General features: G+C 45.9%; 1 protein-coding gene across 1 annotated transcript; it reads left to right on the forward strand.

Annotated features, from left to right (window-relative positions):
* The first annotated feature begins 616 nt into the window (after positions 1-616).
* Positions 617-26735, forward strand: GLE1 (GLE1 RNA export mediator). Its single transcript, XM_026514092.4, has 16 exons — positions 617-801; positions 5004-5225; positions 7685-7795; positions 11831-11979; positions 12216-12276; positions 12522-12776; positions 15660-15891; positions 16875-16987; positions 17149-17218; positions 19550-19692; positions 19792-19982; positions 20885-21014; positions 22592-22696; positions 23866-23948; positions 24634-24697; positions 25544-26735. Exons 1-16 carry the CDS (start codon positions 703-705, stop codon positions 25610-25612), a joined length of 2097 nt encoding a protein of 698 aa, XP_026369877.1. The 5' UTR covers positions 617-702; the 3' UTR covers positions 25613-26735.
* The last annotated feature ends 250 nt before the right edge of the window (positions 26736-26985 follow it).

Genomic DNA, 26985 nt, shown 5'->3' on the forward strand with positions numbered 1-26985 from the left:
TGTTTCCACTTTTTTTTTAAAGATTTTATTTATGTGACAGACAGCCAGCGAGAGAGGGAACACAAGCAGGGGGAGTGGGAGAGGAAGAAGCAGGCTCCCAGCGGAGGAGCCCAATGTGGGGCTTGATCCCAGAACGCTGGGATCACGCCCTGAGCCGAAGGCAGACGCTTTAACGACTGCGCTACCCAGGCGCCCCTGTGTTTCCACTTTTTAGCTAGTATGAGTAATGCTGCTAGGAACATTCTACGAGTTTTTATGTGGATGCATATTTCATTTCTTTGGGTATATACAGAGATACTTAGGAGGAGTGCCGGGTCAATGGTAACGCTAACCCTTTGAGGAACTGCCAGGCTGTCTTTCACACGAGCTGCCTCATTTTAGAGCCCACCAGCAATGTTCCAATTTCCCCATATCCTCGTCAAAACATACTGGGTTTTCTGCAATCGAGACTCCAGCCTTCAGAAGATCCTGATTCTAGCTACAAGCAAGAAAGGTAGCTTCTAGGACCAAACCCTAAGCGCAAGCGCGCTGGCGGACGGGCTCGGCGCCGGAGGCGGGGCCACGAAGCCGTTAGGGGCAGGGTTGCGCTGCGCGGCTGCGTGCGCGCTCCGGAAGCGGAAGCTAGGGCCCGTTTCCGGGCGGCTGATTCGAGGACTTGTTTTGTCACAAGCAGAGACTCTGAAAAGCTCCCTCAGGTGGGCCATGCCGTCTGAGGGTCGCTGCTGGGAGACTCTGCAGGCGCTGCGCAGTTCCGACAAAGGTCGACTCTGCTACCACCGAGACTGGCTGCTGCGAGGCGAGGTGAGTCCCGGAGTGGGCGGTGCTCTTCCGGCTCCTGTCCGTGGGACCCTGCTGTTCTGTAGCGCGTCCTGCGCTGGGAACACGTGCGTTTTTTCTGACAACCCGCATTTGTTTCTTGCCTCCCGTGTGTGCGTCTCCGTGTCCTAGAGTTTCTGTTCTCTGCTGCCTGTTCTACCCTTTCAGGGAGCTCCTGTTATTTCAAAGGTGCTCCTCTCTCTAAGGGCTTCGTTGCCACCTCCAGAGTTAGGCGTCTCCGCTGTGTTGTCAAAGCAACCCTCTTGGGGTCAGTTATTTACTGCACGTCTCTTGTGCTAGGAGATCCACGTTTAGCGGAAAACGATTGATATGACCTAACCTATTGAAAAGACCAAAATTCTAGATGACATTGGGCAGACTTGGAAAGTTTAATGGGGGTATGGTCCCTGTACCGAGAATTTGCAAACCCAAGCACTAGACTGCAGGGCAGTAGACAAGGTTAAGGCATAGCTCCTGTACCCAAGTTGCTGATAATTAGTTACAGATAGGATGTTGTCCTGTCACTTTAACTTACATGTGGAACAATTCTAAAGCATTTCCCCGTCTTTTAATATCACTGGCAGTTTTAAGGAATACCTACCTTGCATTCGGTAGGATGAATCCCAGCATGGGTTTGTCTGGTGTAGAGTTAAGCTGTGCATTTTTGGCAGGAATACCATAGAAATAATGCTGTGTTCTCAGTCATATCAGGAAGCATACATATGTTGTAACCCACCCCAGTGCTGGGAATCCTAACCTTGATCACCTGGTCACATTGTTACCTGCCAGATAGCCACACTTAAAATGCGTCATTTTTCCTTTTCTAACTGATTAGTATCTCGTGGGGAGGTAATCCAAGATTGCGCCAGTATCCTTTTCCTCGTCAAACCTCCACCGTTGGCATTCATTATTTCTGCCTGAATCAGTCACCCCGTGAGGTAACCATATGGTGTTTCTTTAATGTCCACCATTCCTTCTACGCGTGCTCGTTGGCATTCTGTAAGGAAGAGCGTCCTTTTCTCCCCTGTTTAATGATATTTATATCATCATGTACTCCTGGGTTCCTGTTTTAGTCAGTGAGTTGTAATCCATTTCTTATAACCTTGTGTGTGTGTATTTTCCTTGTGTGGGAAGTGTGTTTTCAGGATAAACTCTGAGACTTGAGATTGCTGGGTCAAAAGTTACACATAGATGTCCCCCACCCCCCATTATGGATGCATCAAATTGCCTTCCAGTCAGCAGTGCAGGATCATGCCTTTTTGCCTGCAGCCTTGCCAACAATGTATTGTTACACTTTTAATTTCTGCTTGTCTAATAGGTAAGAATGAGATCTCAGGGTTGTTTTACAATGCCTTTTTAAATTCAAATTGAACATTTTTTTCATATATTCAGGAGCCAATTTTAATCTTTTTTTTTTGAAAGATTTTATTTATTTGTCAGAGAGCGCGAGCGCACACGCACAAACAGAGGGAGTGGCAGGCAAAGAGTGAAACAGGCTCCCCTCAGAGCAAGGAGCCCGATGCGGGGCTCGATCCCAGGACCCTGAGCTGAAGGCAGACGCTTAACTGACTGAGCCACCCAGGTGCCCCATCGGGAGCCAATTTTATATCTTTATTTGTGAATTGACAGTTTATGTCTTTTGTTCATTTTTCTATTGGAGTTTTTCTTCACCCCAAATTTTACAAGTTCTTTATGTACTAGGGATGACAGTAGCCTTTTATTTGTGCTATATATTGCATATAGTTTTTCTAGTTTGTCAGTTGAAATTTTTTATGTGTATGGTGGTTTTTGTATGTATGGTTTTATTTTTTACATTTGCAACTTTGGCCCTGGAATATATTTTGGTGTAAGGAATGAGGAAAAGGGTGTTGTTTCACCGTTATTTCTATTATGTCTTGAAAATGAGTCTCATCGCTTTATAAAGTGTGCATATAGCCTGTTTGCTTCTGTGTCCGGATTATTCTCCATGGATTGAGTATCTGTTTATTGCACGTGGGATGTGTACCTATGATCTAGGTCAGTATCTCTCAGCTGCAGCACTATTGACACTTTGGGCTGAGCCGGATAATTCCTTGTTGTGAGGGGCTGCTGCTGCTGTGTTGCAACAGCAAGATGTTTAACAGCATCCCTGGCCTCCGCCAACTAGATGCCAATAGCACCCTCCCAGCGATGACAACGAAAAATGTCTCCAGACATTGCCAACTGTCCCCTGGGGGGTAAAATTGATCCTGCTGTAGAACCGCTGATCTAAGTAAAGTAATAACTTGCACTTTTTGAGTAGTTATTACGTGCCAGGTATTCTTCTAAGCCACTTATAGCTATTATTAATCCTCTCCAAATTTTTTGAGGTGGATCCTTTATTATTCCGTTTTAGAACTGATGAAGCTTAGGCACAGAGTGGTTAAGTAACTTGCTCATGGTTATACAGGTAAGTGGAATGCAGGGATGGAACTCAAGCTAAAAAGGCTGGTTCCAAACTCACTGCTCTTAATCACTGTTGTACCATTTTTCCATATTTCCTGGTAGTATTTTCCTGACATTGAGTAAAGTTCTCAGCCAGAATTGCTGTGTATAACTGCGGTGAAATGGTATAAGCTTCTCTGGTCTGAAGCACTGTATGGCAGTTACATAGAGATAATAGTTAACTGGTAGACTTGAATAAGTTGTCCACATGCAAATTAAAGGGTGGCTAGAACTTGTTTTATAGGCTATTATAAATCCCATTTATTTTAAGTCATTGGCCTTTATGTCAGTAACCACTTGTCTATACCTGTTTTTTTTTTTCTTTTTTAAAGATTTTATTTATTTTTGCAACACAGAGAGAGAGCGGTGGGGCTGGGGCAGAGGGAGAAGCAGACTCCCCGTTGAGCAGGTAGCCGATGCAGAACTCCATCCCAGGACTCTGGGATCATGACCTCAGCCGAAGGCAGATGCTTATCCGACTGAGCCACCCAGGCGCCCCCATGCCTCTTTTTATATACTACTTTCACATAAAAAATTATAATTTTCACAATAAAAATTATTTAATTTAAAGATTAAATCTAGGGGATTAGAACAAGGAGAAGTATGTCACTTGTAGCAAATTTCCTTCATGTCTTCCAGTGTATCAGCATTTGTTTTTATTTTATATAATTGTAAGACATTTATTTATACTCTTGGTTTTTCACTTAAAATTGAATCTTGGGGGAGGGGGAAGTGGAGGAAGGTTGTCAAAAGATATGGACTTCCAGGGGCACCTTGGCTGGCTCAGCAGGAAGAGCATGTGACTCTTGATCTCGGGGTTGTTGAGTTTGAGTCCCACATTGGGTGTAGAGATTACTTAAAAAAAAAAAAAACAAAAACTTAAAAAAAAAAAAAAAGACTTCCAGTTACTAGAGATGTAATGTACAACGTGACTATAGCTCACACTGCTGTATGATGTATTGGAAAGTTAAGGGTGAATCCTGAGTTCTTACCACGAGGAGAAAGGGTTTTTTTTTTCCTTTTTCCTTTTCTTCTTTTTGTTGTATCTATAGAAGAAGATGGATGTTAGCGGAACCTATTGTAGTATCATTTAATAGATATGTAAATCAGCCCATCATACTGTCACTTTAAACTTATACGGTGATGTATGGCATCTCTTTTTCAATAAAACTGGGAAAAATTTGAATCTGAAGTATGGTGTTAATGTAGGATTCATAATTAGTACTTTTTTTTTTTAACGTGGGGCTTGAACTCATGACCCTGAGATCAAGACCTGAGCTGAGATTAAGAGTCGGATGCTTAACCGACTGAGCCACCCAGGTGCCCTCACATTCAATACTTTTAAATGACTAATACTCCCAATTGTGTATACTGTAGCTTACGTCAAAATTCCCCGTGTCCTTTTCCGTTCCGATGTTTTAGATTGCTTTCGAGTATGCTTTGATGATCATCTTTGTGTGTCCTTCCTTTTTCTGTGCTTAGAGTTTTTTATTCTGATGCTCTAAAAGGATAGTAGTCGGGGTCATTTTTAAGAAACTACTTTCTCTTCATCTCTGACTGTTAATAGAATTAGATCAGGTCTTTGGTATGTGTGTATGTATGTATTTATTCAGGCCTTCTTGGATTACCAGTAAGGCAAGTAGTGGAAAATAAGGACAAAATTATTTTTGTTTGCTTGAATCAGTTGACATGCAAGTTGGGCTTCACCCTCTTCTTCTCTCTAGGATGTTTTGGAAGAATGTATGTCTCTTCCCAAGCTGTCTTCCTACTCTGGATGGGTGGTGGACCATGTCTTATCCCACACACAAGAGAGCCCACCTTCCTCTGAGACCTCAGCATCTTCTAGAGCCACCTCCGCCCTCGACCAACCTTCCTGTGCTCCCAGACCTCCTGTCAGAACCCCTGCCTTCTCATCGTCGTCCTCAGCAACGCCAGATGGAGCCGAGGTAAGGTTTGTGTTCAGCTTAAGACAGGAGGCAGTGGTGGCCGAAAAGTTGAAGTGTTTAACGTTGTCAGACGACAGTGACCTTACCCTGGGGAAGATCGTGATGGCTCTTTCTTGTCGCTGTTATAGGGACACGGTTCACTACATCACAGTATTGTCTTTACGAGGAACGGAGAGAGATTCCCCTCTGTTCTTAGTACTAAAAATAGTAATACATTTCATGAGCAATTGGTTTGGTTTTTCTCATGAACATTGCAGGAGTTTAACTCATGAGGTCTCTTTTTGTGTTGGCTGCTGGAGGCTTACAGTAAATTTCATACCTGCTCTCCAAATGTATGTACCTTATCATTGGTTCTGTAATTTGTAATACAAAAATTATAATTTGTTAAAAAAAAAAAAAGCGGTTTTACTCTTTTTGACTCTATTTTGTCCCTGCCTTTGTTTCTCCTACTTAACAACTGTTAAATTGTTACTGGTGGTGTTCTGGTCTTTTCTTTATTTTTGGGGGGTGGGGGTGAGGTGGGGATATACTTCCAGAAGTAGTTATTGTATATACAAATACATAGGAGCATACAGTATGATTCCATCTACTTAACATTCTTAAAGTAAGAGTGTTCTAGAGAACAGACGTATGAAGGTAGGTGTGGCTTCGGAAGCTTTATGGTGATGGGACAGTTCTGTACCTTGATTGTGCTGGTAGTTAACAGAAATCTACACATGAGATAAACTTGCACAGAGGGATACACATACACCAATGGGTTCCTTTACAACTGGAGAAGTTTTATGGCTTGTACCAACATCAGTTTACTGTTCTTAATATTTTACCATATTCCTGAATGTTAGGATTGGGGGAGACTAGGCGAAGAGTGCACAAGCCTCCCTGTACCTATTTTTGCAACTTCCTGTGAATTGGAATTATTTTAAAATAAAAAAAAAATTACTGGGGCGCCTGGGCGGCTCAGTTGGTTAAACGTCGGCCTTCGGCTCAGTCATGATCCCAGGGTCCTGGGATTGAGTCTCACGTCGGGTTCCCTGCTCTGCAGGAGTCTGCTTCTCCCTCTGCCCCTCCTCCCACTTGTTCTCCCAATATCTCTCTTTCTCTCTCAAATAAATAAACAAAATCTTCAAAAAATTTTTGTAAAAATGTTTGTTTCTATGAGCACTTCTCAGTTCCGACCCTGCCAATACTGTGGCATGCCGGCAGGCAGGCATCTTCCTCATTCCTCAGCTTCTTCATCTGGGAATCTGGTACTGTGCCAAATTGCTGAGGTCCTCTCCAGATAGAGAGTTCCATCATTCTCGAGGTTCATTTATTTATTTTTATTATTATTTAACAATGTATTTGAGAGCGTGTGCGTGAGCAGGTGGAGAGGCAGAGCGAGAGACTCCTCCAGCAGACTCCCTGCTGAGCGCGGAGCCGACATGGGGCTTGTTCCCAGGACCCTGAGATCATGAGCTGAGCCAAAATCAAGAGTCAGACGCTTAAGCTACTGAGCTACCCAGGTGCCCCCATTCTTCAAGTTTAAGTAAAGTTTTAGATGGCTTCACATAATGGGTTATTGTGTCATTTAGGAACGTTTGGTGTTTAACAGAAACCCAGTTTAAACTAGCTTAAGCAAAACAAGAGGGAGAAAAAGGAATTAATTAATTCGCTTATATAACCATGAAGTCTACGAATGCATTCAGAATTGGTTCGATCCAGGCAATCCTTTCTGCTTGTCTCTGCTTTACATTATTTCTGACTTGATCCAGTGACCCGTATACGGGGCTTTGCCTCTCCTCTCTGTTTAACTCTTTGTAGTTTCATTGTTCATATAGACTCCCTGTGGCAAGATGGCCATTAGTAACCCTAGATGCGCATCTTAGGCTAGCATCCCCAAAAGTATTAAGCCTTCCCAGATAACTCCATCAGAAAAGCTCAGAGATGGGGTCTGGCTTAGCTTGGGGCATAAGCCTCATTCTTGAAGTAGATGCTGGGACACGGGGCGGGGGTGGGGGGTGGATGGAGTACTTTGATTGGTAGGCTCATCACATGATTATCTCTGACAGAGGAGGGTGGAAGAACGGCCTGTGGGTTGGGATTGCTCCATCCAAACCACCTCAGCACAAATGGACACTATCAGAAGAAAGGGGAAAAATCTGGGTAGATCAAATAGACAAGCGAACCAAAAGCCAAAGCAAAATTTAAAAAAAAAAACAAAACAAAAAACCTCCAAAGCAACAAACCATTTATTGGCTTGTATATTATTATATAAACATAATGTATATTATTATTTCCTTTACTAAGGAAAACAGTTAGAACAAGGTCAACATCATGAAGAGCACACTGGTTCTAACCTAAATTGTTTATTGTTGTTCTTAGAGTTACTGCTCGTAAGTAGGGATGGGGTTTTCGTCTAGAAGGGATAACACCAAGTTTAGCATCTTGAATGCCTGATTTTTCCATTTTTGTCTCTGTAGGGCAAACATGAGTCCCAGCATACAGAATCTATGGTCCTTCAGTCCTCCCGGGGGATCAAAGTGGAAGGCTGCATCCGAATGTATGAGCTGGTGCACAGGATGAGAGGAACAGTAAGTGACCCAGGAAGTAAGGCAGGCTTGGCCCGAGGGAGCCACATGCAAACGCAGTTCTTCAGGCATTGCGGATGTCCACCTCATGCTAATCGTCACGACCCCCGTGCCAGTAGCTCCCCATTCATTTGGGGAGATTGTGTAACGTAGCAGTCTCCAGTGAGCGCTCTGAAGGGAGATCTGGGTTCAGATCCTAGCTCTTCTGTTTTACATATTTGAAGATGATCTGGGGCTGTCAGATAAGGTTATACTGAGAAGATGGATCTTAACTGCCTCCTGAGGAAAGAATAACACTATCTTAATAATTCCTTTGACTTTATTATTTTTTCGTGCTTTTCCAATAAAAACTAGAAGGGTTTTAACTCCCAGGTCTCTTGAGAAAACAAAATTAAGACAACAGAAATTGGAACACCTAATTCATAAATTTAACAACAAACCAATGTAATTTTGTTACATAAAGGAACCCATTTATTAGAGGCTAGCAGTGTTTCAAATGCTTTAGGTCCGGCCCCCACCAGCTGCCGTTTTCATGCAGGAACCACAGTGCCGGCTCCCCACAGCTCGTCTTTTTATCTTGGTTTTGCCACAGAAGGAGGACACGTACTTGGCGTGCTGGTTTATTTTCATCTTCTCCATTTTCCTGAGGGAGGCACCATAACCGCTCCTGTATTTACAGAAGATTCCAGCCCTCTGGGTGCCTTTCGCCATGTCACCAGCAACTAGATCTGAGCCCAAAGAGCTGACTTGATTATTTTTTAATTAGAAAAACAATGCATGATTTTGTAAACATTTCCACGGATTATGTGAGTTTATAAAGTGAAAGTCTTCTGGTGTTTACCCTCATTCATTCATTCACTGAGTCAACCAATAGTCGTCAAGCTCTCATGTCCTTATGGAGCCCTTAGATGCTGTTCCAGGTCTAGAGAAAATAGGGAGCAAAGCAGACACGAATCCAGGCCCTCATGGGGCTTCGGCACTGGTGAGGAGAGAGAGGAGTAAAAAAGAGAAATAAGTACAATGTAGGTAGAAACCAGCAATGTGCCCGGTGAGGACTGATCAGATCCTGGATAGGTGGGGCCCTTTCAGCTGACGACTTAGTCCTTCATCTCTGGGAACGTTTTTTTTCCCACTGATTAGTTTCTCTTCCTCTCCATTTCCTTGTTTCTGTCTTTCTGGGAACTTTTATTAATCAGAGATGGGATCTCCTAGATTAATTCCCTATTTCTCTTAGTCTTTCTCTCATTGTCCTTTTGTCTTTCTCTGTTTTCCAGAAGATTTCTTTATTTTATCCCTCCATTGTTGTTTGAAAAAATACGTATATATGTATTTTTTAAATGATAGGTCTAATTTTCGTGAGCTTTTTCTTATTCTTCACTTGTTCTTTTTTTAGAGCATTTTGTTCTCATATCATACTAGAGTCCTTTTTTTCAGATTTAATTGTGTTCCTTGAAATATCTGTTTCTTCTAGATTCATTATTTTCCACTTGCTCACCTTGATCTCCTAGGGTACAGAGTTTCCTCAAATAGCTAATGACCTTTCTTTGCCAGTGGTTGGACCAAGGCTTCCAGGTGCATAGTCCGGAACAAGATTATTATGCTTTTGGACTTCCTGAGTGTCAGCATTCCTAGGGTATTGTTCTGGAATACCAGCCTCCATGCTAGCCGATCCAGTTATCTCCAGTTTGTTTACATTCTTTTCTTTTTTTTTTTTTAAGATTTTATTTATTTATTTATTTGACAGAGCGCGCGCGCACGTGTGTGCACAAGACGGGGAGGGGCAGAGGGTGAGGGAGAAGCAGTCTCCCCGCCGAGCAGGAAGCCTGACTTGGGGCTCAATCTCAGGACCCCAGGATCATGACCTGTGCTGAAGGCAGCTGCCTAACCAACTGAGCCACTCAGGCACCCCCTATTCATTTTCTTACAGGGAAGAATTCTCCGTTTTTTTGGCTGGAAGTATGCGTGATCGTGTAATAAATTGCCCCCAAACTTGTGGCTTATAACCACCACTGGCATTTCATTACTGTCTTTCATGTTTCTGGAGGTCAACCCGCTCAACTAGGTGGTTCTCACTTAGGGGCCATGTGGTTGTGGTGACTGGGGCTGGAATTCTTTCAAAGGCTTCCTCCGGGGGCACCTGGGTGGCTTAGTCTTTAAGCATCTGCCTTCGGCTCAGGTCATGATCCCAGGGTCCTGGGATTGAGCCCTGCCTCGGGCTCCTTGCTCAGCAGGCAGCCTGCCTCTCCCTCTCCCTCTGCCTGCTGCTCCCCCTACTTGTGCTCTCTCTCTCTGTGTCAAATAAATAAAATCTTAAACAAACAAACCAAAAAAACTTACCTTTAAAAACAAAACAAAGGCTTCTTCTATCACCTGGGTAGTGGTTGAAGTTAGCTGCTGGCTGGAACATCTGCCCTGCCCTTTCCACATGGCCGGGCTTCCTCATAGCGTGAAGGTCAGGTTCCGAGAGCAGCATCCTAAGAAATACTGGCCAAGCCGTGTGGCCTTTTATAACCTAGTCTCGGAAGTTGTGTAACATTATTCTCTTTCCCGAGTTCTCTTGGTCAGGGCAGTCTTGAAGCCCTGCTCAGGTTGAAGTGGAGGAGATGGGAGGGTTTCAGAGAATGTGCAGATCTCTTTTTAAATCATTACACAGTATGCAACAGTAAAAACAAATCAAGTACAAAATGGGCCAAAGTAGAGGTATTTTACCAAAGATACAGGCAAGGAAGCAGGTGAAAAGATATTTTTAAAAAATCATTATAGCACACGTGCCTGACTGTTGGCTGTTCTGATCTCATGATTTCGGGGTGGGGGCAAGGGTTGACTATTTTGTCCACAAGCATTCAGCTGATGTTTTTGTTTTCAGCCCCGTGAACCCCACCTGATTTCAGACCTGGCATTTCCCAGTCTGGAGCCTCTTTGAGGTTCTGCTGGGTTGGCTCTCTCCCTGAGAGGCGTAATCTGCTCGTGTGTGTGCACGCGTGTGCATGCGTGCGTGCGTCCTCACGGTTTCTCACCCCTGCTCTGTCAGTCCACAGTCCTGCACAGAAACTTTCTATCTTCCAGAAGTGTGTTGAAAGTTTTTCCCTGCTGAGGATCCCATGTGCTCTGTGTTGTTGAGTCTTTTTTTTCCTTCCCAACTCTATTTAAACAGAGGCTCAGGGGAGAGGTTATATATGCTTGTGGTCACTTTGCCTTCTTGCACTGGAAGCTTTAAAATAGAATCACATAGTGTCTTCACAATATATTTTGCTATATCTTTCATGCCAGTATATATAGCGTCTCATCCTGCTTAAGGCTGCAAGGTGCTCTCCGGTCTGACCCACTGCAATATGTTTAGTCAATCCCCAGATTTTTTAATTGTTTTAAATTTATTCCCATCATCAGCAGGGCTGCTGTAAGCATCCTTGTACATATATCTTTGGACATGCTTTTGCAAATATTTCCTCAGGATAAATTCCTAAAATTAAACTAGTGTCAAAGGATACATACACTTTAAATTTTGATAGTTAATCACATCACCCTTAAAAACCACATGAGAGTTCTCTGGTGAACAATAAATGGAATACCTGATACCCTTCGGAATACAGGAAGGGGGCTTTCCTAAGTGGAGGTGGGGGAGGAGATGGAGGCAGAGATGGTAAGATGAGGAAAGGAGTGAGATAGGAATGTGCATAGCATGTCTATGGAATTCGAGTGAGGATTTCTGTTGGTTATCTGAAACCCTCATCAGAATACCCAGGATGGAGGCTTATAAGCCCAGGGCTGTTGGGCACTATGTCGGTAAATACCGGTGCTTCCCAGCTGATACTGGAGTGACATGAACCGAATGGGGCAGATTGGAAGGGCTTTCCAAAACAGCTGGGTTTAAACATCCACCCAAAGGGGAGACGCAACTCGAGTGTAGCTTCTGAGAAGTAAGCAGCTGGTTGGTGCCCTTGCGTATCTCTGGAGCTAAGGACCGACGGGAGGGTGTTCCCACGGGGAAGGAGCAAGGCGCTAATGGAGCAGCAGAGAGCAGGTGCTGATCCTTTCCAGGAGGGCCTGAGGCAGTGGCAAGAGGAGCAGGAGAGGAAGGTGCGAGCCCTCTCCGAGATGGCCTCTGAACAACTGAAGCGCTTTGATGAACGGAAGGAGCTGAAACATCATAAAGAATTCCAGGACTTACGGGAAGTGATGGAGAAGAGGTGAGTGGGACCGTCCGTCAGTGTGCTCGGCGGCACCTCTTTCCCCACATGGAACCCAAAGCGAAAGAGTTGGACTTCTTCTGAGGCCTTAAATGTCAAAATAAAATAGCCAGAGAAGCTTATAACCTAGAAAGCTGACCAGTGTATCACAAAGAGAAGGGAGGCTTTTAGGAGAGGTAAGGTAAGACATTTTAGGAAGCACGCCTGACTGCCATTCCTTGCCGTTTCTCACGCAGCTCCAGAGAAGCCCTGGGGCACCAAGAGAAGCTAAAAGCTGAGCATCGTCACAGAGCAAAGGTCAGAGCCTGGGGGACTCCATATGGGTGTTTCTGTGCCTGGCTCTAACCCGCCCAGGGTGGGGTGTTGGCCCACGGTGTGGAGGACCCTGCCCAGATCGTGCCTGCATGGGACTCTCCTTGGGCTGTCCTCTTCCTGCCCTGGGCCCATCTGAAAATACGGAGCCCACGCAAGGCTTGGGGGATGTAGAAAGAGAAGGGCCAGGGGCGGCTCGGAGAGAAGTCACCGGACCGCCCTGTCTGTAGATTCTCAACCTGAAGCTGCGGGAGGCCGAGCAGCAGCGCCTGAAGCAGGCGGAGCAGGAGCGGCTGCGCAAGGAAGAAGGCCAGGTCCGCCTGCGGAGCCTCTACGCCCTGCAGGAGGAGGTGCTGCACCTCAACCAGCAGCTGGATGCCTCCGAGCAGCGCAGAGACGGGCCGAAGCCTGACCTGTCTGCCTTCCGGACCCGAGGCAACCAGCTGTGCGGCCTCGTCTCGGGGATCATTCGGGCCACGTCTGAGGTGAGGGGTTTTCGGAGGGACCTTGAAGGGAGAATCCCTGTGAGCATTTCATCTTTCTTCCCTGACAGCGTGTGAGGGTGGGGGAGGGCAGTTATCCCCAAGCCAAACTGGACTCCTACATACCGAGTTTCCTATGTAGGTTACACAAATAGTTGTTTATTCCGATTGCAAAATAGTTGTGGTTATTCAATAATATCTTCTTGAGCACCTGCAATGCTATGTTAAAAGTTAAAACCTAAACAGCAGTGTGCATTGCTTTTTTCAGTTGATGTTGTATTTTGAGTGCATGATTACTATAACCATTAAAAATATTTTGATGCTTTTAATTAAAGCAGTGTTAAAAACTGTAAGTATCGCCGTGACACATAGCAGATATTATTTGCTGAACTTGTTGGAATTGGATACTTTCCACATATAATCATAGCAGAATCCCTCGAAAAAAATGCCTGCTGTTGAACATTTAAGTTTCTGTATTTTCACTACCATGCATAACGCTGTAGTGATATCAACGTAACCAGAATACTAATATCACACCGAAAAATACTGATAATTTAATATGACCAAATATCTAATCAGTGTTCAAATTTTTCCACTTGTCTAAAACTTTTTTTTTAAGATTTTATTTATTTGAAAGAGGGAGAGAGAGCATGTGTACGAGCAGGGGGAGGGGCAGAGGGACAAGCCGACTCCCTGCTAAGCACGGAGCCCCGAGGTCATGACCTGAGCAGAAGTCAGACGCTTCCCCAACTGAGCCACCCAGGCGCTCCTGTCTAAAAACTTTTTTTACCAGTTGGGACATTAACATCTACACAAGGTTCAACCTTTTGGTTTATGTCTCTTAGTTAAGTCGTTTAATCTCAAGACTCTACATCCCTTATTTTTTTTTTCCTTGCCATTTAATAATCAGAGAGTCTGGATCGTTGGTTCTATAAAATTTCCTACACTCTGGAAAGCTGCAGAATGCAATTGCTAACCCTAATCCTGTGGTATATTATATTAGGTTTCTTTATTACCTGTATTTCCTATGAACTGGTAACTTGAGGACAGTGCTGTCCAGCAGAACTCTCTGCGGTGATGGAAATGTTCCATATTTATGCTCTGCAAGACAGTAGCCATTAGCTATGTGTAGCTGTCGAGGACTTAAAATACGGCTACTGTGACTGAAGAATTGATTTTTTTTTTTTTAAGATTTTATTTGAGAGAGCAAGAAAGAGAGAGAGCATGAGAGGGGGGAGGGTCAGAGGGAGAAGCAAACTCCCTGCTGAGCAGGGAGCCCCAAACAGGGCTCAGTCCTGGGACTCCAGGATCATGACCTGAGCCAAAGGCAGTCGCTTAGCCAACTGAATCACCCAGGTGCCCCGAAGAACTGAATTTTAAATTTAAAAATTTTGTAAATTAGGAGTACCTGGCTGGCTCAATCTGTACAGCGTGTGACTCTTGATCTCAGGGTTGTGAGTGCAAGCCCCACGTTGGGTGCAGATATTACTTAAAAATAAAATCTTAAAAAAAAAAAAAAAAGTAAATACATGGGGCCCCATGGCTGACTCAGTCAAAAAAGCATGCTACTGTTGATCTGGCCAGGGGGGCTCAGTCAGTTAAGCGTCTGCCTTCAGCTCAGGTCATGATCCCAGGGTCCTAGGATCAAGTCCTGCATCGGGCTCCCTGCTCAGTGAGGAAGGAGCCTGCTTCTCCCTCTGCTGCTCCCCACTGCTTGTGCGCTCGCTCTCTCTCTCTCTCTGTCAGATAAATAAAATTTTTTTAAAAAGTAAAGATTAAATTCGTACCATTATTTCATCTGATTAGCTCCATAATCTTTGTGAAAGAGACAAATCATATTCAGTGAAAAAATTCTAGGTGAATATTTGAATTATGTTAAGGTGTGGAGGCAGAGCAATGAAAGCAGAAGTCCTAATGGGAAGGATCGATAGATATGAGTACACAAAACCGAAAGACACATTATAACTTAGGAAAACATATTTGTAATACCTACAGCAGACCAAAATTTAATATCCTTGCTACAGAGAGAGCTCTTATGATCTGTGGGAAAAAGGATAAATAAATCACTCTATCTCCATCTCACTAAGAGAAAGATGAGCAAAGGACAGGACAGGCAGCTGTAAGAGGAGAAATATAATTGGTAAATTTGAAACTTCAAGGGTTTTTTTTGTTTTGTTTTGTTTTGTTTTAAGATTTTATCTATTCATTTGACAGAGAGAGAGAGAGAGAACACAAGCAGGGGGAGCAGCAGGCTCCCTGCCGAGCAGAGAGCCAGACATGGGACTTGATCCCAGGACCCTGAGATCACAACCCGAGCCAAAGGCAGATGCTCAATCAACTGAGCCACCCAGGCGTCCCCTAAAATTAAGTTTAAAGTCACCATTAGGGGCGCCTGGGTAGCACAGCGGTTAAGCATCTGCCTTCGGCTCAGGGCGTGATCCTGGCGTTATGGGATCAAGCCTCACATCAGGCTCCTCCGCTATGAGCCTGCTTCTTCCTCTCCCACTCTCCCTGCTTGTGTTCTCTCTCTCGCTGGCTGTCTCTATCTCTGTCGAATAAATAAATAAAATCTTTAAAAAAAAAAAATAAAGTCACCATTAATATATGGAATGTGATTTAAAACACAGCATCGTTTTTATCTAGACTGTTGTCATAAACTTAAAAAATTATCCCAGCCAGTGTTGGTGAGAGCATGGAAGAATCCATCCTCAGGTCTGTCTGTGGTTGTGATGATAAATCAGGATTACCTTTCAGAGAACAAGAAGCAGTGGGTAGCAACATGTTGAACGTTCCAGTTTAGAAATTGTTGGCTTGAGTGTGAGCTGTCATTCGGCTTCACAGGAGCCTAGGGAACAGACCTAAGCTCTGTCTCTGTCCCCCCGACAGAACGGCTTTCCCACAGCAGAGGACCAGGCTGTGGCGGAGAGAGCCCTGCAGGAAATGCGGGACCTCCTTACAGGCTTGCAGCAGGAGATCGCCAGGGCCTGTGAAGACAAGAGGAGGCAGGATGAGGAGGCGGCCCAAGAAAAACAGCAGGAGTCAAAGATGCAGCAGGGGCCGGAGGTCCCCAGAGAGACCCCAGCTCCCAGCCAGGGCCCAGGAGGGAAACAGAATGAAGGTGGGTATTGACGTAGATACTGTCATTCAACCCAGAATGTGAAAGGAAACCAGAATGTGTTTAAATACAGTGTTAAGTTTCAGGACAATATAGCAGAATTTTTACATAAGGTAAAATTCAGTACTGAAGTTTTACTGAACTTACATTCAGTTTGGTTGATGCCGAGCCAGAGATTTGCCACGAGGACTTGAAATTCTGTATCATTCTAGTAGATGTATTATCCCGAGTTTTGCTGCTCTGAAGTTTTGGGGGTTTTTTTGTTGTTTTTTTTTAAGATTTTATTTATCTGAGAGAGAGCTCACAAGCAGGGAGAGCGGCAGGCAGAGAGAGAGGGAACACAAGCAGGGAGAGTGGAAGAGGGAGAAGCAGGCTCCCCACTGAGCAGGGAGCCCGATGTGAGACTCGATCCCAGGACCCCAAGATCATGACCTGAGCTGAAGGCAGACGCTTAACCGACTGAGCCACCCAGGTGCCCCAACTGCTCTGAGTTTTTTAAATAAATAACAGTTGCTTTGCAGCCGTTTGGCTAAGATCAAGTGTAAAATAAATATGTACACAATAGTCTCACTTACTGCATCAGAGAGTCAGAATAGCGTAATGCTTGAGAGCGCTGGCTCTGCAGCCAGGTCCGTGGGAATGTAGTTTTTCTACTTCCTGGGGATGTGACATTGGCAAATTAACCTTTCCATGCCTATTTCCTCATCTAGAAAATGAAGATAATAATGGTATCTACTCCGTAGGGTTGTTGTGACGGTGAAAGCATTAATACCTGTATCAGTTGATTAGAACAGCGCCTGGCCCATAGTAAGTGTTCAGTGAAGGGGCTGGGCTGGCTCAGTCGGAAGAGCGTGTATGTGGCTCTCGATCTCTGGGTCGTGGGTTCGAGCCCTATGTTGGAGGTAGAGATTACTTAAATAAATATATATTTTTTAAAAGCATTCAGTGAATTCTAGCTATTACGAAAGCCTCTCTTTTCTCCTCAGACCTGCAGGTGAAGGTACAAGACAGTACGATGCAGTGGTACCAACAGCTTCAGGACGCTTCCAGTCAGTGCGTGTTGGCCTTTGAGGAGCTGACCAACAGCAAAGACAGTCAGGTAGGGAGGGCTGTAGGTCGGGAACCCTTCGGGCCTGGTAGTGCTCTGAACAGCCTCGTGTCCCAAAGGAATGTCACTAGCATGTCACATTCCCTAATCCTACTGGCATCTACTCAGCCCTTCTAAACACCGCCTACCCTCTCACTCTTCTCTCCTGGCAGGCCAAAAAGATAAAGATGGACCTCCAGAAGGCTGCCACCATCCCTGTGAGCCAAATCTCCACCATTGCAGGTTAGTCAGAGGAGTTAAGAACGTGGCCCTTCGCTTCATTTGGTATTTTTTTTAAAACTCCGGATCTGCTCATCTGTAAGGTTCCTGTAGACAGAGTCTGTTCAGACAAGTGACATTGGATCAGGCATGTATAAGTTATGTCTTACTCTTCTTTGTTTCTTCTTCAGCACGTAGAAGGTAATCATTATGTGTGGGTTGACTCGCTTTTCATAAATAAGCTGCATATTAACAGTAAATTCTTTAGGAAGGCTCTTACCTGAAGTTGAAAATCCCTGCTGAAAACATCGCTCCGGGGACCTAGGATGTGACTCAAGTTCTTTGTTTTGTCCTATATTAGTTTGTCCAAGCTCGAAACCTGCTTTAATACTTTATTTTTATTTATTTATTTATTTATTTATTTATTTATTTATTTATTTTTAAGATTTTATTTATTTATTTGACAGAGAGAGAGACAGCCAGTGAGAGAGGGAACACAAGCAGGGGGAGTGGGAGAGGAAGAAGCAGGCTCCAATGGCAGGAGCCTGATGTGGGGCTCGATCCCAGAACGCCGGGATCACGCCCTGAGCCGAAGGCAGACACTTAACAACTAAGCCACCCAGGCGCCCCTGCTTTAATACTTTAGAATGTCTTCCTGTTCTCTCCAGAGACTGAGCTATAGAGAGTGAGAACCAGACAGGGGAAAAACCCTTCTTTTTCTCGTTCGGAAACAGTGGTTCGTTTTCATAGAGCTCTGGCTGTGGAAGCTCCAGGTTACAAGCCGTGCTGCCCGGTGGCTGGTGAGCGTGAACAGCTGGAAAGCTGCTCTGACTTAGCATGGGTCCCGGTTCCCCTGACTCACTCGTTGCCTAGAGAGTGTAGACAAGGTGCACCTGTTGCCCATGAGAGGTGCTGTGACAGAACTTACATATCACTCTGCTGCCTGAAGTCCTCTCTGGATCAGGACAAGGTATAAATAAATAAACACGAATCACCTTCTGGACTTTAATAAAGTGCATTTCCTTTGCTCCCAACAGCAGTGGGGGACCTGACAGCAGTTGACCTGATGGCCACGCCACCCCCTCACTGCTCTCCTCGGGCTCCCCAGTCCTCCGTTTTATTCTTCACTTCTGATCAGGCTCTAGTTTTGCTGTCCTGCACTCTACTGCAAATTTCCTATGTTCCCTCTGTCCACACCATCACGGTTACTTCTTTGAAGAGCCAGATACAGACATGCTCTGGAGTCAGTGCTCAGTACGTGCTGAGTACGGAGAAAGAGATGGTCTAATTCCTGCCTCTTGAAAGGCAGACCTCCATGAGTGGTTAGATTTGGAGCAGAATAAATCTCTCTGGTGCTGGTATGGCATATGGAGTGTGGGAGGCCATGCCCGGTAGAGGGTTGGGAGCTGACTTTCCTAACTGGAGCAGCACAGAGCAAGGCTGATAGGAAATTTGGTCCTTTGAAACCATTGGTAAAGCAGTACTGAAGTGAGACTTAGCAGGAGTGGGAGCTACTATTTTGGTATCTCAGTAAGGTTTGAGTAATGGAGACCAATTTAGATCTGCTTAGGCCCAAAAAAAGGGCATTTATTCTAAAGCTACAGGGGTGTTTCTCAGAACCTACTGGCAGAAATGGGGCTAGGTCTCAGGAGCAAGAAACCTTAGGAACCTTTTCTCTCGTCTTCCCTCTGCATCTCTCTGATCTAATTAGGTAGACCACTGTTCTTCGGACCACTTGGCAGGTGCAGGGCCCTCGTGTTCGTGAGCACGTGTGTCACTGGGCCAGCCACTTCCAGTCACTGAGGTGACTCAGTCAGCTGCCTGATTGGCTCAGCTGGTCACTCCTCATCAAACCGTAGCCCACGCGGGGCTGGGGCACACAGGATCTGGAATACAAATATAGCCATCACGAGCCCACCTCGGTGTGTCGGAGAATGGAGGAAGGCAGGTCCCAGAGAAGGGGGAATCGTTGAGAGCTGGGAAGATCCTTTAGAAGGGTTTTCCCAGAGATGCAAATGACTCCTCTAGGGTCGGCCACAGCCCATGGGATCTGTAGCCATTCCACTCCTGTTCGTACTGTTTTCCCCTGTTTGGTGTGTCAGTTTCAGAATGTGTTCATTCCCAAACAAGAAATTCCTTTGAAATAGTACCATGTCTCATGTACTTCTGCATCCCAGATGACACATATTTTATTTGCGTGTCATATATTTTTCTGCAACGGTATTTTGCTTTAAGTTCTGACCTTGTGTAAGGCTGCGTGGCTAGATTTCTGTAGAGGCCTTCTTACTGCAATGATGAGAAGCAGAGTGGTCTGCAGTTGAGTCTTTTAACCAACTTTATCTCCGTCCCACCCAGGCTCAAAGCTGAAGGAGGTCTTTGACAAGATCCACAGCCTGCTCTCTGGAAAACCCGTTCAGTGTGGCGGGCGCTCCGTGTCTGTCACTCTGAACCCACAGGGCCTGGACTTTGTCCAGTACAAGCTGGCAGAGAAGTTTGTGGTGAGAAACCTTGTTGCCAGAGGTATGGAGAGAGGCTGGTGCGCAGCCTTTAAGCTTTTCTCCATAGTAACTACAGTGGTCCTGTCTCCGCTCCCCCAGAAACAAGGAGAGGAGGAGGTGGCCTCTCACCATGAAGCAGCGTTCCCCATCGCGGTTGTGGCGTCCGGCATCTGGGAGCTCCACCCCAGAGTGGGCGACCTCATTCTTGCTCACCTCCACAGGAAGTGCCCCTACTCTGTCCCCTTCTACCCGGCTTTCAAGGAGGGAATGGCGTTGGAAGACTATCAGAGGTGAGGTCGTTTCTCTCCTCACTCTCCTCAGGGGCTGAATGAAATACAAATCGAACTAGGGTTCAGGGGCACCTGGGTGGCACAGTCGGTTAAGCATCTGACTCTTGTTTCAGCTCAGGTCACCATCTCAGGGTTGTGGGATCAAGCCCCAAGTTGGGCTCTGCATTGGGCGCCGAGTCTGCTTGAGATTCTCTCTCTCTCCCTCTGCCCTTCCCCTTGCTCGCACACACACTCTTCTGTGTGTGTGTGTGTCTCTCTCTCTCTCTAAAATAAATAAATAAATCTTAAGGGGGTAAAAAAGAGAACTAGGGTTCATTCTCCCTCCTTTCACAGCACCTCATACATACCTGGAACGTTCTATCAGAGAATCCAGTGTCTTTCATACAGACTGGCTGCTTTGGGATTTGTGGGTTCAATTGCAGTAGTTAATATAGTTTAGGGAAAAGAATACTGGATCTAGAATCCGGGGGTTTTAGAATTGTGTCCTGCTTCATCATCTAATGATTTGCAAAATAAGCTCTTTGAGCATCGTTTCCCTTGTTTGCAAATGGGGTAATGATATCCATCAGTCCTGTGACTTCGGGGAGCCTGGCTCGCTCCGTCAGTGGAGTGTGCGACTCTTGATCTTGGGGTCGCGAGTTCGAGCCCCACGTAGGGCCTAGAGCTTCCTTTAAAAAGAAAAAATAGAGGCACGTGTTTGGCTCAGTTGTAGATTATGCAGCTCTCAGTCACGAGGTGGTGAGTTCAAGCTCCACATTGGGCGTGGTGCCTACTTTAAAAGAATAATAATGATAATAATAACAATGTAATAGTACTAGATTGTTCCTTTAAGCCACAAAAAGTCAGTGATTTGTCACCCTCACTTGGGCCTTTGTCACACTGAGTTTTTTCTTCCCACACAGGATGCTTGGCTACCAAGTGAAGGACTCCAAAGTGGAACAGCAGGACAACTTTCTAAAACGCATGTCTGGTATGATCCGGCTGTACGCTGCCATCATCCAGCTACAGTGGCCGTATGGAAGCCGCCAAGAGGTAGTAGAAGAGGCTGCTACCGGTAGTGAGCGATCACGCCGTATTGGTGTATTTTGTCCACGGGGACTGTTGCCCTTCTTGCCGCGGGAGCAGGCTCGTTACACGAGAGCTTAGTGTGTGTCACTGCTCCCTCGGTGTGCTTTAGAGAAGTTGATGTTGGAAACTGGGATCAGCAAAGCTATTTGTTTGAAGATTGACTTAGTTGAGCCTTTAAAGAACTAGGTTTGGCGCCACCTGGGTGGCTCAGTTGGTGAAGCGTCTGCCTTCAGCTCAGGTCATGATCCCAGGGTCCTGGAATCCAGGCCCGCATCGGGCTCCCTGCTCATCGGGAAGGCTGCTTCTCCCTCTCCCTCTGCCTCCTGCTCTCCCTGCTTGTGCGCGCTCTCTCTCTTTCTCTGTCAAATAAATAAATAAAATCTTTAAAAAATAGATAAAGAACTGGGTTTGTAAGAGGGTCTACCAGATGAGAGTCTGTTGTAAACCAGTCATTAAGGTTAAAAGATTCTATTAGAAGAGGAGCGATCATGGGGCGCCTGGGTGGCTCAGTCGTTAAGCATCTGCCTTCGGCTCAGGGCATGATCCCAGAGTCCTGGGATCGAGCCCCACATCAGGCTCCTCCGCTGGGAGCCTGCTTCTTCCTCTCCCACTCCCCTCTGCTTGTGTTCCCTCTCTCGCTGGCTGTCTCTCTCTCTGTCAAATAAATAAATAAAATTAAAAAAAAAGATTAGAAGAGGAGTGATCAAAATGATACAGTATCAGGTGGTCGTGGTGGTGGTGGTGGTGTTGGTCGTGGTCGTGGTGGTGTTGGTCATGGTGGTGGTGGTGGTCGTGGTCGTGGTGGTGGTGGTGGTGGTGGTCGTGGTCGTGGTGGTCGTGGTGGTGGTCGTGGTCGTGGTGGTGGTCGTGGTGGTGGTGGTGGTATTAAAGTAAGTTCTAGGCCCAGTGTGGGGCTCTATCTCATGACCCGGAGGTCAAGAGTCGCATGCTCTATTGACTGAGACAGCCAGGTGCCCCAACTCAGTGTAATTTTAGGCCTGGTTGGTGCCTCGTGTCACATGAGCAGATGGAGTCTCAGCGAGCTATAGTGACACACACTGTCGGTGACAAAGCCACAGCGGGGAGGTGGGGGGGCGGGGCTTTGACCTGCCAGCCCAGTGCTTTTCTCAAAGGATACAGATTAGAGAGATGGAGAAGTTAGCATACCTGGGGACCTAAAGAGAAGGGGCCGTAGTGGATCAAATCCAAGTTTTTATCGTGTACCTGCTGTGTCCCAGGTTCTGTGCTAAAGGTACCAAGAATAATAAATAAAATATCTATACGAGTAGCTGTTGGAACCCCTGAAACCAAAGCTGCCACATGTGGACTAGGGGTTCCTGTAAAGAATGTGTGGGTTCCAGTGTGTTGGGACATTTGAAAACAGAATTTGTTCATCTTGTGGTGTTTCTGCCCTGCGGCATGTGCTTGATTTCGGTGATCTGGTGGTTCATGTCACTTAGTAATGGCTAGAGGATAACCTTGGGGGTTTAGGTCTCTGGATACAATGAGATCAAATCCTGACCAAGTGTCTCCCTTCCCAGATTCATCCTCATGGCTTAAATCATGGCTGGCGCTGGTTGGCACAAATCTTAAATATGGAGCCCCTGTCAGATGTGACAGCCACTCTCCTCTTTGACTTCTTGGAGGTACGTAATGCAGTTCTCACATGAGAGAGACCGTGGTTGAAGCGGCCTTCGGTCACCGCGTGACCTGGACTGGGAGGCAGTAGAGAGGCTGATGGTGAGCAGCATTAGGGTCCAGTGTCACACATTTTTTTCCCCGAGTGCTAAAGAGACACCTGCCTTCTGGGTTTTCTTCCCACTGTGCTGCTTTCTCTGTGTGCTTGTCTTCTTATTGTGAAGAAGAAGAAAACTACATCCCAGCACAAGCTGAAAGGGACGTTTGTTTTAGGGATAGCGAATTGACGCCCAGAGCCAAGGGTAGAATGTACAGTCAACTGTCATGTGGGCCTGGAACGAGGAACTAGAATGTCACCAGGTACCAAGAGTCTCTCTGGAGCCACATGGTCCTACCTGTGCTCTTCCTGCAGGCTGCCTCATTCTCGCTCCATAGGCCAACTTTCTCTAGTTCTCTGTAGACAGTGGAAAAGTTGGCCATCCTGGGCTATGGCCCTCTGCCTCAGTGTGGCCCCCCAGTGTAGTGGACCTGGCATCCCCTCTTTGTGATCCCTCATTCCTGGGAGAACAAATACGATCGGCTAGTTTGGGTCAGTTATCTCCCTCGTCCAGAAGGTTCTTTACAGTCCTGTCTGCCTGTGAGGGGCCACCACTATAGGATGAGGGTCAGGGTTTCTGTGGAAAGGAGTCATTTCTTAAAGGTTAAAGGCTTGGGGCACATACCATAACAGATTCGGGCTCTCGAACCTAGAATGCCAAATGCTTCCATTCACCCTAGAGTTCCTGAAGTCACATGACATGAGCAGAGATCACGAATGAATTTGAGAACATGGTGATGTTCTGTGTGCTCTGTTTACTATGGTTGGGAGGAGTGCCATGCCTTCAGAAAGGTTTCCATTTAGTAGAATCAAAGAAGAATAAGTTTGATTCACATTTTGTAGTTGGCTAATATATCTGGTTTTTGGCAGTTTGGTTTAATGAAGGTATTATCATACACAGAGAAATGCTTCAGAAAAAGGTTGGATCTTTGCATTTACTCCCTTGCAGAGCTAGCTAAGTGCCACTGTGGCTGAAATTCTTGGTAGGAGTAAGAGGCAAAGGGCCGTGTGCTTTATGGATCTCTCGCATGAGCGTGAACTTGCTTTCTCAGCTCTGACGGTGCCTGTCTTTCCCTGTAGGTGTGTGGGAATGCCCTCATGAAGCAGTACCAGGTACAGTTCTGGAAGATGATACTTCTTATCAAAGAAGACTACTTCCCCAGGTATGTGGCATATTGAATAGACAACATGGGATTCAGTGGGTGAAACACATGGCATCAGAGGCCCTTGTGTCCCGTGACATACTGGGTTTGACTCAGTTAAAAGCACCTGTATTAAGTGTGACATCTTCTCTTATCCTTCTCATCTTTGATATTTGAATAAATGCTTTTGATCTGTAATGAGAGTCTCTTAAATATCGTTGGCTAAATGAAAAAATGAATTAAGAAGATCCTGGATTCAGATAGCTGACATTTCTTTAACTCTGTTTTCCAAACTCCCCCAGCTAATCTGAGATGGTGATTACGTGCAGGCATGAATTAACCCAGAGAGTCAAACTCCTTTAATCAATCCATTTCTCCAGCTGTTTGCTTGACTCTGTCATACGCCTTTAGGTGCCCTTCTCATTCCTCTCAACACCCCGGCATTTCAGCTGGGGGAGAGGCCTTGGCAGCACCCATCCTGCCTGATCGCAAAGACCTTGGAAAGGAATGTCCTCTCTTCTCCTTTATCGCCTGGTTTGAAAAGAAGTCTGAGACCATTTGTAAGAATGACAGCATCCTTAGTCCAGAAGACCTCTCTCCAAGGCATTCGATCTGCCCCTTCCTCTAGATCAGCAATGTCCCGAACTCCTCTCCAAGGGAGAGGTGGGACTCACAGCTGCGACCCGTCTTCTTCCTCTCCCTGCAGGATTGAAGCTGTCACAAGCTCAGGACAGATGGGTTCCTTCATACGCCTCAAGCAGTTCTTAGAGGTAAGATGTCCTTAGGCCAACACATTCTGAGTTGTTGGTGACCTCGAGGGCACCCGTGTCTCACAAGTCGTGGACCTCTAGGCTCTCGGATTGCAGTCTTCCTCTTGATTTTTTAATTTTATTTACGTCATCTCTACACCCCACATGGGGCTCAAACTCACAACGCTGAGATCAGTGTCACCTGCTCTTGTGACTGAACCGGCTAGTCACTCCCCTTCTTGATTTTTTTGAACTTTGTCTGTGATTCCTCCTTCACCTTAAGGGGTGGCATTCCATCTTCTTATGCGCCATCGTCCATGCTGCCTGAGGGGAACTGCCTTAGAGATGAATAAAATATACTTAATGAGTCTGGTGTCACTAATACATTTCTTGCTTGCTGGCTGAGTTTCTTTCCTCGGTGTCAGGTCAGGGGAACTGGGAAATTTGGTCCCTCTTGTCCATGAGAACAAACTTCACTTTGAGCCAGACTCCTCCCCTATTTCTCAGTGCTGCAAACCAGAGGCTAAGAGTGACCAACAGCCTGGAAGTCTGTGGTAGGTCTGCCAGGATGGCCCCCTGACTTCCACTTTGCAGTGGCCCGAGTGAGCAGAAGGCAATGGAGAAGGATGAGACGGGGCTGTGGAGATGGGGCCCGGGCAGCATAAGCAGCAGCCTGGCCTTGGTCCTCTGCTGCAGTTCACGTGGAAGCGGAAGTCTCCTGTGCTGCCATTGGCCTCAATCTTCCCACTGTTGACCGCTGTTTGGAGCGCTGAAGCTTGCTGTCCCTCAAAGCTTCTTCCAAATGTTAGATGTTGGAAGGAGCGTTGCCGGAAAATCATTCTGTTTTCTTCATCTTTCCCTGACCAGAAATGTTTGCAGCGCAAGGAGATTCCTGTCCCCAAGGGCTTTCTGACTTCCTCCTTCTGGCGTTCCTGATGGCCCTCCATCGCCCACTGTCACCGTTGTGTTGCAGATGGACAGTAATAAAGCAACTGAAAACAGCTGAATTTGGGAGAAGTCGTGTCAGATTTAGAAACCTACCAACAGATTTTTGTATCTTGCGACTAAGAGAGGAGACTTTTCGGGGGTCTCAGAACCTAGGGGGTCTCTTCGAAGTCTAGAGGCTCCTTAAGGGGTCCACGTGGCAGAGTAGATGGTATCGGCTTTTCTCATTTCTGCAAATATGGTGAGAAGAGCGGTTTAGTACTTGGTCTCATCGTTCATTTCCGTGTGTCTGGTGTCTTTCAGAAAGTATGCACTACCTTAACCATTTCCCTCTGAGCTGAAGTGAGCCCACCACTTCCACTCATCCTCTCCCACCCCCACCCCCAAGCCATGCTGCCCCTGGTCAGAGTACGGGTTAATAGTTGAGGCCCAAATCGTTAACACGCAAGTTTGGGTTATGGTGGTTTTGTCTTTTTCAGCTTGTGAAGTCATTATGAATTCAGAGGAAATGCCTGATGTAGACATGGACTAAGTCCCAAATTGCATCAGAGAGAGTTTAGCATCTGGGACTAGGACTGCTAATACATGTTATGTTGAACAGGACGTACTGTTGGTCCTTTTAATTTGGAATTCGGCCCCCCTGGATGACTAGGGGTGCATGAACCAGGGATGGTGCGGGGGTTGTTTGGTTTTGAATTTGGATGAAGATGGGCTGAGATGGGCTTGTGACATCACACATGAACCGCGCATCTACAAGCAATGTGTCGGGTTAAATAAAATAAAAGTGTTCAGGAGGAATTGGAACTGCTTTAAGAATTGTCAACATGTCCTTACTAAAAAGTGATGATAGATTCGCCTGACTAAAGTCACTACAGAAATTCAGAGATTGGCTGTTCAGATAAGAATTGAAGCTTGTTTTAGGAAAGACTCATCGTCTTTTGTACTACAGGCTGCAGCCATGGGTCTACTCTGTACTATGTGTCATCTGCGGGGACGTGTGTTGGGGGGTGGGGGTATCCCCTGGTACTCTTGAGTGGCTTGAAGTGGCACGTTCTATCAGTCGTTAGCTCTGATGCCAAAAAACAAGGAATAAAGCTTAATTTTTAAAAACCCATTGCTAGTATCTAGTTGGTTGATGTGACCAATTTCCTGTACCTGAGCTGCGTACGTCACTGGGGGGACAATCATGCACCAGCCTGGCTCTCGAATGGTATGTGTGTCTCCCTATTTTGTCTTCTTGACCTTCTCCTTGGGAAAACTGTTGTTTTTCGGTCATTCCTTTTCTGGAATTATGTACCAATAACTGACCTGGTTTTAGCAGGAATGGAAAAGTACTGAAGTCTTTTCAAGTGGATGCAGCAGAG

This window comes from Ursus arctos, unplaced genomic scaffold (assembly GCF_023065955.2).
Source record: "Ursus arctos isolate Adak ecotype North America unplaced genomic scaffold, UrsArc2.0 scaffold_18, whole genome shotgun sequence".
NCBI classification, from domain to species: Eukaryota; Metazoa; Chordata; class Mammalia; order Carnivora; family Ursidae; genus Ursus; species Ursus arctos.

Excerpts from the sequence above, each read along its gene's own strand:
- GLE1 (XM_026514092.4), top strand. The coding sequence starts at position 703 with ATGCCGTCTGAGGGTCGCTGCTGGGAGACTCTGCAGGCGCTGCGCAGT. Across the intron at positions 12,277-12,521 it reads AGCATCGTCACAGAGCAAAG|ATTCTCAACCTGAAGCTGCG; the intron begins GTCAGAGCCTGG and ends CCCTGTCTGTAG. Across the intron at positions 19,983-20,884 it reads GCGTTGGAAGACTATCAGAG|GATGCTTGGCTACCAAGTGA; the intron begins GTGAGGTCGTTT and ends CTTCCCACACAG.